Below are 12018 nucleotides of genomic sequence, written 5' to 3' on the forward strand. Positions count from 1 at the left end.
TCCAGCCTAGGTGACCGCTGGCTGGAGCTGGTCCTTACAGGCCCGTGTGCTCTTCCCTTCCCTTTCCCGCCCTCTCTCATTGTGTAACCTGTGTGGGTCTCTTCTCTGAGCGAGGAATTAGAGCCAAGGGGGCTGGTGAAGCTTACTGAGTGCTCAGACTCGCTCTGCTGAGGAAGCCAGGGGTAGGCATGCTCCAGCCTCAAGAGGCCTTAAGATTCTATGACCTTGACTTCTGACCCCTGCTGTATATGTGGACAAACCAAGGCCACCTGGGGAGTCAGGGGGAAAGCCAGCACTCATATACTCTGCACCCTAACGTGGTGCTGCCTCCTTCAGCCAAGCAGTAGCGGCAGTCTGAGCAAAGGGAAGGGTCTGTTAACGTTTCTTTGAGGCCAGAAGGAATGTCTCAATACCCTCCTCTGAGAGAAAGGGCCTGCTGGTGAAGCCCAGGCAGAAGCACAAGCTCCCAGCGCTGGGCTGCTTGCTTCCAGCCTTGGTGGGGCAGAGTTCTCACCTCTTCCTGCTAGGTCTCTCCCTGTTAGGCTGGGGAGAAGTGGGCAGAACCTTTGAGAAACCTGCTGTGCTATCTTCTCACTGATGGGAAATGTTCATCCACTCAACGAAGGTCTGCTGAGTTCTGGCCACCTGCCAGGCTGTGTTGGCACTGGGGGATACAGTGGGGAACCACAGAGCTTGGACTCTGCCCTCAAGAGAGCGAGGCTGGAGCATGCCTATCCCTGGCTTCCCCAGCAGAGCGAGTCTGAGCACTCAGTAAGCTTCACCAGCCCCCTTGGCTCTAATTCCTCGCTCAGAGAAGAGACCCACACAGGTGTGGACATGACAGGAGGGCAAAGAGGTCTCAGGAGGAACTTGGACAAGGACCCTGTGCTGTCCAGCTTGTCCATCATCAGCACCGCTCGGCCGGGCAGCAGAGGCCTTGAGGCAGGGTGGGGTTGGCTGAAACAGGGAGTCAGTCCAGGACCCGATCCTCTTCCTCCAGCCCTTCCAGGGGTGCAAGGAACAGATGCCCTCTCTCCCCCTCAGCTCTTCCTCAGCCAAATGGGAGAAACCACACGCACTTGGCTGTTTTCCTCTTGGACTGTCCTCCGAATGAAGCCAGAGGAGTAGGGTCGTTCTACTCTCCAAGTACAACCCATATAACCTTTGGTCTGCTTGGCTTTTTGCTGAGCTAATGACTCGTCTTGGGTAACAAAGACACTGTCCCTCACTGATGTGGCCCTTTGGCACCTATGTGCAGGCCCTGGGCTGGACACCTCATTCATGTCACTTCACCAGAGTGAAGGTGAATATGGGATCTTATTATTCCCATCTTGCAGACAAGAGAACTGAGACCCAGAGGGATTAAGCGACTCACACAGTTAAGAAGTGATTCAGCCAAGTATTCTGACCACGAGTTGACACCAGAACCTGAAATGTTAACCCCTCTGCCCTACTGCCTCCAGAGTCTACTCTGGCCCCTCAAGGATTGCAAGGCAGGGGCCCCGTAGCACACTCAAGCTCTATGAGCTGTTGCACTAGACTTTAAGCCTTTTTGCATTTTTAAATGTCAGCAAAACTAAAACCAGGAGTGCTTTGATTTTTATTTTAAATCTGAATCAGTTGAAAAATTAAATCTGCTTCTTCTCATCTTGGCTCTTCAAGCCCAGGTGGCTGGCTGCTCTGGGGACCATTGGTCCTCCCCATGTCCCTGCTTCTTCCATCGCTAATGCACAGCAGCTAGGCCATCAGCAATATCAAGAGGTACAGAGGCAAAAGGAGATTGTCTATCTGCGTAGTGTAGGCTTCCAGGAGGGATACGGTGCTGATGGATCCCAAAATCCAAGCATAACTGTAGTTCAGGTCCACTCCACTGTCAAAGATTAAGATCAGAGCTACAGAAATGATCTGAGCAAATATAGATGTCATGGTTCCCTCAAAAGTCTTTTTGGTTCCAGGCCAGCGAATCTCCCCCATGGTGCTGCCGAATATGGAGGCCACAGTGTCACCCACACCGACGGCCAGGACGCCTGCATAGGGCACTAGGGCCCTGGCTCCTCCTAAGCTACCCTTCTGTGTGCAGGGCCTGGGGACTAACCAGATGGGAAGAGACATGCCTAGGAGCAGGTAGATGTGGGTCAGGATGAGCGGCCCACTGTCTCGTTCATCCAGGAAGAGGGACAGAAGGCTTCGCAGGGTATGGCCCAGGGGCTTGATGCGGAAGTAGCGCACATACTCCAGGAAGATGAAGACAGCCAGACATACGGTGGCGGCCACGTAGAGCAGGGGCCGGTCCAAAATGATACCTGGGATGTAGGTGGCTACCACAATGAAGTGGAAATACTTTCGAGTGATGGTGGGGGCCTGGTGCTTCTTGGACTCAGAAGATGACCGCTTGGCATTCTGGTACAGAACCACCAGGCAGGCCACGGTGGCCAGCAGACACCAATAAGCTAGGAGGTAGACTCGGGTCTCTGTCTGGAAGAGGAATTGAAAAAGCCACAGCAGGGGGTTCCTGCGGATGAGGCGGTGCAGCCAGGGCAGGACGACGCCAAGGCCCAGGACGCAGGTCATGAGGTGGAAGAAGATGGAAGAGGCCCAGGTGCCCGAGTCCATGAATACAAAGAGGGTGCTGAAGAAGATGCCCATGAGCACCATGCCTACCACCACCACGAGCAGGAAGAAGTCCAAGGGGTCCCCCTGGCTTTCCACCACAGTGAGAGAGCGCTTGATGAGCTGGTTGAGCATGAAGCTGATGCCACCCAGGACCAGCAGCGCCTCTCCGGGGGTGAAGCAGCGAGGCAGCAGGTACAGCAGGATCATGTTGAGGTACACGAAGATCAGCAGGGCCTCCAGGACCTCGATCACCTCGCCGACACTCAGCGAGTGCTTCATGATGTAAATGATGACGCCTCCAGCCAAGCCCGAGATGACACAGGTGTTGGTGGGCACCGGGCGAGTGATGCCCAGGGCCAATACTGAGGAGAAGAGGGCCACTGCCATGCCCGTGGCCGCCACCACAATTCCAAACCGCTCGAAATATGGGTTCCCCGCAGCCTGGCAGCGCTCCTTCATAACAAGTCCTAGCAAAGGCATGACCACCGAAGCGGGCAGTAGGCCGCTGTTCGCGGACATTCGGAACTGGAAGACCGCGCTTCCCTGCTGTAGGAGCCGGTCCCATTTGTACTGAACGTAGAAGGCCTGCACCGCGAGGGCCACGGCGCACCACGAGTATCGATCCCACACGGCTGCGTGGATGCTCAGCACCACTACGAACACCACCGCCGCCTCTGCCAGCACGGACCCACTCAGCGGAGCCCCGGACCCAGGGGTCGGGGGAGCGCACTCTCGGGTCATGTCTCTAGACTCCGGACCCACGGAAAACCGGGGTGACTAGGGATGCCTTGGACTCTGGCCCTTTAATCCCCGCCCGGCAGACAGCGGTAGCTTCGCCTTGCCAGCACCTTCTTTCTCCGTTCTCCAGCTCCCTCCGGAAGGGAAGCTCCCCTGTAGGCCACTCTATGCCGCCTGGGAGTTGGCGTCAGGCTATCCTCCACCACCTCCCACTCACGGCGTAGACGTCTCCCTTCCGCCACCTCCCTCACAGCCTCGGCCACGCTTGCCCGGGGTTCCTCACCTCTCCCGGCAACGCCATGTTGGCCCCGCCCCCACATCCACGTGACGAAAACCCGGTTCACGCCCTGGAAGCGCGCGGTCACGTGGGCGTGGCGTCTGGGGGCGGGGCTGGGGGCGCGCGCGCGCGCGAAGATGGCGGCTGCCGCCGGCGGTCAGTGTGTGAGGTGCGGAGCGGGCCGAGTCGGCGGGGATGACTGAGGCGCGGGGTCCAAGCCAAGCGCAAGCCGGGGCGGGAGCTGAGGGCGAGATGTGGCGGCAGTGGCAGGGCGAAGGCCGGCTAGGTGTACGGGCGCCGGGACGGGAGGCGGTTACGGCCAAACGGTCCCCGCGCGCGGGGATATGAGGCGACTTCTGTAAAAGGGGGGCCGGTGCCTCCCCCTTCTCTAGGCTCCGGCCTCCCGTCTCCTCACCCGGCCCTTCTCCCCTTCCCTCTCCCGGCGGTGCGTCCCTCGGCGCCCCCTCCCCCTCTCCCCGCGCTTCCTGTCCGGTGTGACGCTCCCTCGAGGCGCGACGGGGCGCTTCGCGGTTGCCCGGGGGAGCCCCCACCCGGTCCCCGCCGCAGCCTCCTGTGCCCGGCGGGCTCTCCCCCGGTGCCCTCAAGTGCTCTCGCCGGGAGGTCTGTTTCGGGGAGTCGCGGAACCACCTCCTTGCGGTTTCCGCCCTCTTTTCGCCGCTCTTTCATTCATCCAGCTAGTCGTTTTCTCTTGCATTGATTCCTTCTGTCGGCATCCCGGGCGCTGTTACTGGGTTTTAAAAGGACAGGAAGAGAAAATATTAAAAAGACAGTTCTTACTAGCGTACTAGCGCCAAACCCTGGCGCTTTCTGGTTCTCCGCGTTATCTCCTTGAACTCCCACAACTCTTGGGGAGGCACCTTGTAATTTACAGATGACTCACAAACCGAACTCCCAACTGGAGTGTCCCACTCAAGCTTTAGCCGAATCGCCGCACTTCCATCTCTCACTTGCAGCTTCAAAGTGTTCTCCGTTCTCCCTTCCACCCGTCCCGCCCAACCGCCCCTGCCACTTTTTTTTCCCCTCTCGTTCCAGCAACGTTTCCCCACTTTTTTGTCCTCTTCACTTCACTGCTGTAGCCTCAACACCCAGAAGAGCAGTAATAAACTCTCAGTAAATGTTTATTCCACTTGTCACTTCTTTCACCTCTCTATTCGAGTGAGATTTTCATCTTTGGAATTTCCATTGAACTGCTTCTGAACTTTGTGAGAACCGGTTTGTTTCTTCCTCCTGCCGTTGTATCATGTCAGCTCTTACGTCGGGCAGCATTGTGGTCACCGTGCTCTCCTTTTCTCAGGCTTATCGTACAGTCCTTGTGGATCTTGGGTAAAATTTAGCTCCTGCAGGGCAAGGCGGCTTCTTTAATGAAAGGGATTTTACTTCCGTGGTATTTCCAATCTCTTAGTTGCTTTCATCCAAAGGTTTCCAACCACGTGACTATCTCTACTGATTATTTCCTATTTCTACTAACTCCAGCTTTTGTAGAAGTGGAGTTCCATGTTGTCTGCTAGAACATTGGGCTGCAAGTCAGTAAATTTTTTGAATCTCACTTTTGAGGCAAATTATTTAATTTCTGTGCCTTAGTTTGTACTTACCTCAAATTTATTTACTTATTGTGCAAATAAATGACAGATACTGTAGCACTTATTTCATTTTTTGAAAGTATATGCAGAAGATGTTACCCTGAGGCTTGAATTGGACATCACAATTCCAGTCTTGTCTGTTGAGTCTTGAGAATCACCTGCTCAACCTCCAGGTCTGAGTTTGAGGTGAAGTCTTTCTTCAATCCCTGGATTAGTTCCTAGTGGTCACTGTCTTCTCTGACTCTTCTGTCCCATGTGGTTTTATTCCTTGTAGTGTCTAATTGTTAGGGTCCTGCCCTTTGGTACTTTCTACTTTTTTGCTGATTGTGTTATGTTTAACATCCTTTATCATTCCCAACACTAAGTTTATGAGTGTCGTTAAGGTCTTATTTATTTGGCTTCCGTTATTCCTAGATCATAAATGTGTAGGAATTGAAGAGCCAGTAACACTCATTTCCAGGATGATTCCCTTCCTGATAAGCTACTGTGTTCTCTTTTGTTCTGCCATGTCTTGGCACTTCTGCATGTAATATTTTTTTCTAGTTTTTCTGTTCCAGTTAGTTTGCAGGTCTGAAAGGGATTCGGAGTTTGTTTTTTTTTTCTTTTTAATTGATTTGTTAGTTTTTGCTCTGCTGGTCTTCATTGCTTTTGTGTGGGCTTTTTTTTTTTTTAGTTGTGGTGAGCAGGGGCTACTCTTTGTTGTGGTGCTCAGGCTTCTCGTTGTGGTGACTTCTGCTGTGTGCCAGCCTCGATATTAGAGTATGATATACCACCATAGGACAGAAAACTTCACCTCAGTCTTTACCTGCTTGCAGAGTGAATTCCTGGATGCAACTTGAGGCCCTGTCTTATAATGATTAAACTTTGGAGTCTTGCAGGCCTAGGTTCAAGCCCTGGTTCCATTAAATATTAGCTTTGTAGCCTTACAGAAGTTACTTAACCACTCTGAAACCTTAGTTTCCTGATGAGATGATACGGATAGTAATAGTATTTGCCTCACAGGTCAGTTGAAATATTCAGTAAGACAAAGCATTAAAGACTTAGCACAGTCCCCCACGTAACTGCTCAGTAAACGTTGGCTAATCTTGTTAGCCAACTTGTTTTCAATAAACATTATTTTTGACACCTTATAACAAAAGACTGGTTTTGCAAATGAGAATCTTTATTTCTAAAGAAATAGCTATTTTCTTCTTTTAATTAGTAAGTATAAAAGTTACTGCATTACTTCAGTCTTTTTTTGTAGCAGAATCTTTTTCTCCCCTCTCCACTCCCCAAAAAAGCCAATATGTCAGACATAAAAGGCAAAAAAATCTATACTGACCAGGTCTTTGACCTGGTCCTCTGAGACAAGCTGATGCCCTCCAGCAGTGGTAATTTAGGAATTGATTTTACTATGTAGATTTCCCAAGCCTAACCTCTGAGTAAGTGTGGTTCTAGGAATGACCAGGGTTCTGCAGTGTTACTGTATTGTTTTCAGCTGATTTGGCTGTTTGGCCTGAGGACCAACTTCATTCTGAGAAACACTCTTTTGGGAAATTGTTTGTTTGAACTGTATGGATTTTAGTGTAACAAATAACCCACAGCTTGAATTTGAGTAAACAAAGAATTCTGGATCCTGGCAGGTGGTCCTTGAGTATAGGAAGTGGTATTCTGAGTCTCTTGGGAATCACTGCTACCTAGTTAGCTAGAGATCAAAGTTCTGAAAGCAAATGCCGATAAATTAGAGCTCACTGGTGCCCACGCTTCTGAAATTGGAAGATGTACGATCCAGAAAGAGTAATTTAGCTCAGGCATACCAGAGCCTTCAGTTAATAATAAATTTCTTTCCATTAATTGTGGGACACTGTTAGCCCCATTATTAGCTATTCTTATATAATAGATAGCTGATATTTTTGGTGCAAACCAGAAGCTGCCTTTGGTAAAGTGGAAGTAGTGCGCTGCTGCTGCTTAGTCACTTCAGGCGCGTCCACCAGGCTCCTCTGGGCACGGGGCTCTCCAGGCAGGAATACCGGTGTGGGTTCCCTTTCCTTTTCCAGTGATAAAGTAAGAAGTGAGTGGAGTGAAGTTGCTCAGTATATGACATTTTAAATAAAGCCCTCCCTTTATTTTTTGCTACGTCAGATTTACCAAACAAATACGTTAGATACTTATCGTCTTTACAAATTTACTATACATTTCTTTAAACAGTGAGCTTGCTTCTGTCTTTAATTTCTTAGGGCTTGATTTAGTCAGACCTTTTAATATAGTTTATCAGTACAAATGGATGGAGGAGCCTGGTAGGCTGCAGTCCATGGGGTCGCTAAGAGTCGGACACAACTGAGGGACTTCGCTTTCACTTTTCACTTGCATGCATTGGAAAAGGAAATGGCAACCCACTCCAGTGTTCTTGCCTGGAGAATCCCAGGGATGGGGGAGCCTGGTGGGCTGCCGTCTCTGGGACACGACTGAAGCGACTTAGCAGCAGCATCAGTGCAAAAGGACATACTTGTTTCATCAACTGGATCTAATCTCCTAATTTTAAAATAGTGAATGCTTGCTTGTTATCAGAAAAATGATTTATAGTGATTCCACAGTGCAACTGTGGGAGTTGGTGATTATTGATTCAGCAGAATCGAAGTTGTTTTCTTAGTAGCATTAACCCTTAGAAGAGAGATTTATGATTTTTAGATGTCTAATTTAATCCTCTTCTGATGGGAAAATCCTGAAAGACCATTTTTAAATAGATAGGGCTAGTGCTTTGTGTTTTGCTTTGATGAGGAAAAGATTTTTCAGTTTATCCTCATAGTTAATATAACTTGCATTCTTCTTGTTAACTGTCTGATATATTTTATTAGGACCTTTTCATCTTCTCTCTGAAGATAGGCTTTCCAAGCAGTGTTAATTGTTTCAGGTAGCTATTCTAGGGCTTATTTAGAATCTCCCCAAATATAATCCTTATGCTTTTTATGGTCCTTTCTTGAGATAATTTCTTAATGGCTGCATTTTGAAATTTAATTGTAGATTAAAAAAAAAAACAAAACACAAAGCAAGTTTTCCTGAAATTCCGAAGGCATGGCTGAGGGAAGGAAATGGGGTTAGCACATAGTTGGGAGTATATTTGAAGAGCTCACTGGATGGAAGCAGGGACTATATGTATGCTTTCTTTTCTGGTATCAGTTTGGGTTTTTTTCCCGTTTATTTATTTATTGGCTGCGCTGAGGCTTCTTTGGTGCACTTGGGCTTCCTCTGCTTGCGGCAACTGGGGGCAGCTCATTGCGGTGTGTGGGCTTCGGTGGCTTTTCTTGTTGCAGAGCAGAGGCTCTAGGCATGCAGGCTTCAGTAGTTGTGGTATACAGTCTTAGCTGCTCCACAGCATGTGCAGTCTTCCTAGACCAGGGATTGAACCCGTGCCCCTTGCGTTGGCTGGGCTGTGCTGTGTTTTGTCGCTCGGTTGTGTCCGACTCTTTGCGACCCCATGGAATGTAGCTTGCCAAGCTCCTTCCTCTGTGGTAGGTGGACTCTTATCCACTATACTACCAGGAAAGTTCTAATTTCTTGGTTTTGATAGTTGTACTGTGTAAGATGTTGTCCTTGCTTTTAGGAAAAACACACTGAAATGTTTACAGATATAAGAATATGTCTCTAATACAATTTTGTATAGTTTTGGGAAAATGTGTGCATGTGTACATATATACAAATGTATGCATGTTTGTATTATATATAATTATACAGACACAAAGAGGGAGAAAGAAAATAGTAAATAATAGTTGGTGAATCTGTGCAAAGCATATATGAAAATATGATGTAGGGAGCAGAATTTGCTTCTCTGGCTCCATGCTAAAGAGAAGACAGAGGCTGCTCTGGGAGATACATGCACCGGGTCACTGTGTTCCTTCATTCTGTTTGTTTCCTCTTGCTGTGATGTACTTTTATTGAAGGACTCACTTTTTTTTTCATCTCAGTCTCCATATTCCCCAGAGATGACACATTTCTCCAGAAGTCTTCATATGCCTGTTGTTGAGTGATGAGCTGATGGTCTTGGAGGGTCTTTCTGGGGAGGCGGGCAGGGTGGGGGGGCAACTGTGACTCCCTCTGGGGTCAAGGACACTGGTGGCACAGGTACTGGGGAGCACTCATTGCGGTGAGCTGTGCTGGAGACCACCATTTGACACCAAGACCTGGCCCCACCTCTCCTGTGTTTTTATTTGACTTCTGTATTTAGCACTGCAGATACCACCTAGTGGGAATCCATTAAGGAGTGAGTGAAGGTAGTGCCATTTGTAATGACTGTTAGACTTTGCTTGATTGAGAAAGTACATTATGTCATGTATTTCTGGAGGTGATGGGAGTCCTGAAATAGATTAGTCATTTTCTAGATTCTTGTTCCTTATTAGTCACCACATTTTAATGAAAAGGGAGGAGACAGAAATACTAAATTGAAGCATCTTCTTGGCATAGAAGATGTACTGTATTTCATTAATTACTATGTTTCATTAATTCTAAAATATACTTTTTTTTTCCCAAAAGAGAAAACTTACCTCTGCTTTCTATCATTTTTCAGGAGCAGTAGAGAACTGTGGACAATTCTGCTAGGAAGGTCAGCTCTGAGAGAACTGGTAAGTGGTATGTTCTTGGATGGATTCTGTGGTTCTTTGTGTAGCTTTTATTACCAAAAAATATTTTCCTCCTTCTCTTTGAAATAGGAAGTAAACACCTTTTTTTATTCCTAAAATTAATTCCCATTGTATTTCTAAAAGAAGCATTATGCATTCCCCAATTCTCTCTACTGAAATGCAGTGTTGTCTTACAGCCTAGCTGCTGAAGTTTTCCAAGTCTCTACTTTTCTTTGTATCTTAGTGATTCCTTTTCTAAAAAGATACCAGTGCTACTTGATTGGCTGCTGAGGGTAGGGTAAAAAAACCATTTTACCACTGCAGGCTAGGAAAGAATCTCAGATCTTTCCTTCATCTCATACTGACTTGCCTTTTTGTCCTTTTCCACTTAGCTAGCTGCTTAGGTCACAGAGGCTGAGGTTTTTAGGGCATTTTCAAGTGTATAATCAGTAAAGAACAATTCTTCATGTTCATCCCCCATTTCTGACTCTGTAAGGATAAAGTGTTAAAATGAAAGTGAAAGTTGCTCAGTCTGGTCCGACTCTTTGTGATCCCGTGGACTATAGATGTCCCTGGAATTCTCCAGGCCAGACTACTGGAATGGGTAGCCATTCCCTTCTCTAGGGGATCTTCCCAACCCAGGGATCAAACCCAGGTCTCCCATGTTGCAGGCAGATTGTTTACCAGCTGAGCCATCAGGGAAGCCCAAGAATACTGGAGTGGGTAGCCTATCCGTTCTCCAGCGGATTTTCCTACCGAGGAATTGAACTGATGTCTCCTGCATTGCAGGTGGATTCTTTACCAGCTGAGCTACATGGGAAGCCCTAAAGTATTAAGATAACATTCGAGTATTTCTAGTGTTGTGATTATAATTAACATAGTAAATGTTACATCTTTTTTAGAGTTTTAGCATTTTTTTGTATGCCCTCTTCTGATAATTCCACTTCTGAGAATATATCTAAAAGAAAGAAGTACTGAAGAAACTTTGGGCACAAGCTCTTTACCATAGTAATATTCATATGAATAAAGAATTACAGCCAGCTTAAGTATATCTAATATTAGAAGAATGGTAAATGAATTATGATCTAATCACTTGGTAAAATATTATGCAACTACTAGAAAGGATGTTTATCAAGATTTTCATAATAAGGTTAAATCATTATGTTAGAATGTTAAGCAAAGAAAAGCAGGCTACAGAATTCTATATTCAAAATTATTTCAGCTGTGGGGAAAGATGCATGTTAAAAAGACTCAAAGGAATATGTTATCCTCAGTGTGACTGTAGAATCTGATTAAAATCGCATTGGTATAACTTCCTTCTTTTTTTTCCCAGAATCAGATTGAGGCAGAGCTGAATAAACATTGGCAGCGGCTGTTAGAAGGACTTTCTTACTATAAACCTCCCAGGTATGGCTATTCTGTGGGTCTCATTTGAGTAATTTCCCTGAGGAACCTGGGATAGATGAAACCATCCTCATGTAGGATTTTATTTTATTTTATTTTTTATTTTAACTGGAGGCTAATTACTTTACAGTATTGTAGTGGTTTTTGCCATGAATCAGCCACGGGTGTACATATGTTCCCCATTCTGAACCCCCCTCCCTCCCCATCCCATCCCTCAGGGTCATCCCAGTGCACCAGCCCTGAGCACCCTATCTCATGCATCGAACCTGGACTGGTGATCTGTTTCACATATGATAATATACCTCATGTAGGATTTTATGATATTACTGGGTTAGTTAGACCAGAGAGAACATAATTTGCTTAACCAGGGAAAAGGAGTATGGCACATTTTTTTCTGTCGAAGAAAAGGAAAATCCTTCTAGAAATACAGTATTGTCGAATCTGTTGTATAACCCTAGTATTGGGAATGAGGCTTTATTAAATACTCAATTAATACTCCTAGTATTTATTTCAGTCCATCTTGTTTGTGTGAGAAACTGTCAGCACCAAATGCTAGGATATAGCAGTGAGCAGTGAGAATAGCAGGGGACACTTAGGTGGTGTTTATTGTGTACCAATTACTGCTCTAAGCCTAGACCTACGGTAAGTTATTTAATCCCTACAACAGCCCTTTGAGATACGTACTATTTTTATTCTTTGTTTGAATATATAGTTGTTTTTTTTTTTTTTGCTGGGCAGTGGAAAAGAATAATAAAATATAAAGTAGTTAAAAAGAGAATAAACCTTATGGGAC

The 12018-nt window shown here is 46.8% G+C and overlaps 2 protein-coding genes across 2 annotated transcripts in view; one reads left to right on the forward strand and one right to left on the reverse strand.

Annotated features, from left to right (window-relative positions):
• Positions 1-1582: 1582 nt before the first annotated feature.
• Positions 1583-3682, reverse strand: DOLK (dolichol kinase). The gene has a single exon (XM_027556507.1). The coding sequence runs from the start codon at positions 3352-3354 to the stop codon at positions 1738-1740; it is 1617 nt and encodes a 538-aa protein (XP_027412308.1). The 5' UTR covers positions 3355-3682; the 3' UTR covers positions 1583-1737.
• A 32-nt stretch (positions 3683-3714) lies between these two features.
• Positions 3715-12018, forward strand: part of NUP188 (nucleoporin 188) — a 43284-nt gene continuing 34980 nt past the window's right edge. The window contains exons 1-3 of the mRNA XM_027556506.1: positions 3715-3797; positions 9770-9824; positions 11155-11228. Coding sequence (XP_027412307.1) covers positions 3766-3797; positions 9770-9824; positions 11155-11228 — 161 coding nt within the window. The 5' untranslated portion in view covers positions 3715-3765. The remainder of the gene's footprint in view (positions 3798-9769; positions 9825-11154; positions 11229-12018) is intronic.

This window comes from Bos indicus x Bos taurus, chromosome 11, assembly GCF_003369695.1.
Source record: "Bos indicus x Bos taurus breed Angus x Brahman F1 hybrid chromosome 11, Bos_hybrid_MaternalHap_v2.0, whole genome shotgun sequence".
NCBI lineage: Eukaryota > Metazoa > Chordata > Mammalia > Artiodactyla > Bovidae > Bos > Bos indicus x Bos taurus.